The sequence below is a fragment of the Mya arenaria genome, chromosome 13 (assembly GCF_026914265.1).
Source record: "Mya arenaria isolate MELC-2E11 chromosome 13, ASM2691426v1".
Taxonomy (NCBI): Eukaryota; Metazoa; Mollusca; class Bivalvia; order Myida; family Myidae; genus Mya; species Mya arenaria.
Window position 1 is genome coordinate 66,209,594 of NC_069134.1, and position 2,585 is coordinate 66,212,178.

Below are 2,585 nucleotides of genomic sequence, written 5' to 3' on the forward strand. Positions count from 1 at the left end.
ATCAGTTACACCAAGGGCGATGTTCGAGACACCAGATAAACCAAGAGCAGTGTACGAGACAGCAGAAATATCAAGGACGATGTACGAGACATCAGAAACACCAAGGGCGGTGTACGGAACACCAAAACACCAAGTGCGGTGTACGAGACACAAGATACACCACGGCCGATGTACGAGACACAAGATACACTACGAGCGGTGTACGAGACAGCATATACACCAAAGGCGGTGTACGAGACACCAGATACACTACGAGCGGTGTACGAGACAGCATATACACCAAGGGCGGTGTACGAGACACCAGATACACCAAGTGCGGAGTACGAGACACCAGATACACTACGAGCTTTGTACGAGAAAGCATATACACCAAGGGCGGTGTACGAGACACCAGATACACCAAGTGCGGTGTACGAGACACCAGAAACGCAAAGGGCGGTGTGCGAGACACCAGATACACCATGGGAGGTGTACGAGACAGCAGATACACCAAGGGCGTGTACGAGACACATGTTACACCAAGGACGATGCACAAGATACCATATACTCTAATGGCGGTGTACGAGACAACTGAAAAACCCAAGGGAAATGTACGTGAAACTAGATACACCAATGATGGAGTTTGCGACACCAAATACATCAAGGGCGTGGTATGAGACACCAGATACACCATGGGAGGTGTACGAGACACCAGACGCACCAAGGGCGGTGTACGAGACACCAGATACATCATGGAAGGTGTACGAGACACCAGACGCACCAAGGGCGGTGTACGAGACACTAGATACACAAAGAGCGTTGTATGAGACACCAGATACACCAGGGGTTGTGTGCGAGACACCAGATACACCAAGGGCGATATACGAGACACCAGATACACCAAGGGCGGTGTGCGAGACACCAGATACACCAAAGACGGTGTACGAGACACTAGATACACAAAGGGCGTTGTGTGAGACAAGAAATACACCAAGGGTGATGTACGAGACACCAGATACATTAAGGCGATGTACGAGACACCAGGTACACCATGGGCTGTGTACGAGACCCAAGATATACCAATAGCGGTGTACGAAACACCTGATACACCACAGCCGGTGTACGAGACACCAGATACACCAAGGGCGGTGTACGAGACACCAGGTACACCAAGGACGGTGTACGAGACACCAGATACACCAAGGACGGTGTACGAGACACATAATACACCAAGGACGGTGTACGAGACACATAATACACCAAGGACGGTGTACGAGACAAATAATACACCAAGGACGGTGTACGAGACACATAATACACCAAGGACGGTGAACAAGAGTCAATATACAACAACATCATCATCATCATCATTTTCACCATCATCATCATCATCATCATCATCATCATCATCATCATCATCATCATCATCATCATCATTATCACCATCGTCATCATCGTCATCATTACCATTATTTCCATCATCATCATCATCATCATCATCATCATCATCATCATCATCATCATGATGATATCATCATCATCAACAACAATAACAATAGCAATTTTAACATTATATGTCTCTTGTGTCCAATGATACATCAAGGTCAGAGTACCAGATAGACGAGGACCGGTGTACGAGTCATCAGTTACACCAAGGGCGATGTTCGAGACACCAGATAAACCAAGAGCAGTGTACGAGACAGCAGAAATATCAAGGACGATGTACGAGACATCAGAAACACCAAGGGCGGTGTACGGAACACCAGAACACCAAGTACGGTGTACGAGACACAAGATACACCACGGCCGGTGTACGAGACACCAGATACACTACGAGCGGTGTACGAGACAGCATATACACCAAAGGCGGTGTACGAGACACCAGATACACCAAGTGCGGAGTACGAGACACCAGATACACTACGAGCGGTGTACGACCAGAACAATATTTAAATCGCGTTGTACTGCAGAAATAACATCACTAGATTCATAGTTTATATAACAAATGTAATATATTATATATAATATAACACGGTTTTCACGGAACGTGCACACGAACGAAAACATAGTGACCTTTAATAAATATTATAATATAAATTAAATATTGTTATATAAATTAAATAGTACATTTCACTAGCGTGAGCCCCCTACAGTATCGAGTATTTTAGGATTCGCTTGTGTCAGGAACGACATTGACAATTCCGTAAAGCATCAGTACAACGCGTGAAACGACGTCGTTTTTATCGAAAGTGAAATCAATAAAGATTATACCCTTTAAACATTCTAGTTATGGAAAAGATATTGCTTTATTTGAAATGTCATTTTTTTTAATAGTCACTCTATTTTTCTAGAATTATGCAAAAAAAGATGTAATCATCTCCTTACGCTTGCCAATATAGCTCCGCTCAAGTACATTTTCATTGATAATATTTAATTTTTCATTGACTTCTACGATTAACATCTTGAACGTCCTAAACTAACGATCAGATAATCATGCGTATTTAAATTTAATATATAGAACCAATGGCATGGCTGAGGCAAAATATTCATGGACAAAAAGACATACGGTTGGCATGTACCTAACTTAAGAGGCATAGGAAGGATAG

At 43.6% G+C, this 2,585-nt stretch overlaps 1 protein-coding gene across 1 annotated transcript; it reads left to right on the forward strand.

Moving 5' to 3' along the window:
- The first annotated feature begins 588 nt into the window (after positions 1-588).
- LOC128215479 (TRIO and F-actin-binding protein-like) lies at positions 589-1,932 on the forward strand. Its single transcript, XM_052922161.1, has 3 exons — positions 589-1,023; positions 1,095-1,307; positions 1,666-1,932. The coding sequence occupies exons 1-3, from the start codon at positions 589-591 to the stop codon at positions 1,930-1,932; spliced, it is 915 nt and encodes a 304-aa protein (XP_052778121.1).
- The last annotated feature ends 653 nt before the right edge of the window (positions 1,933-2,585 follow it).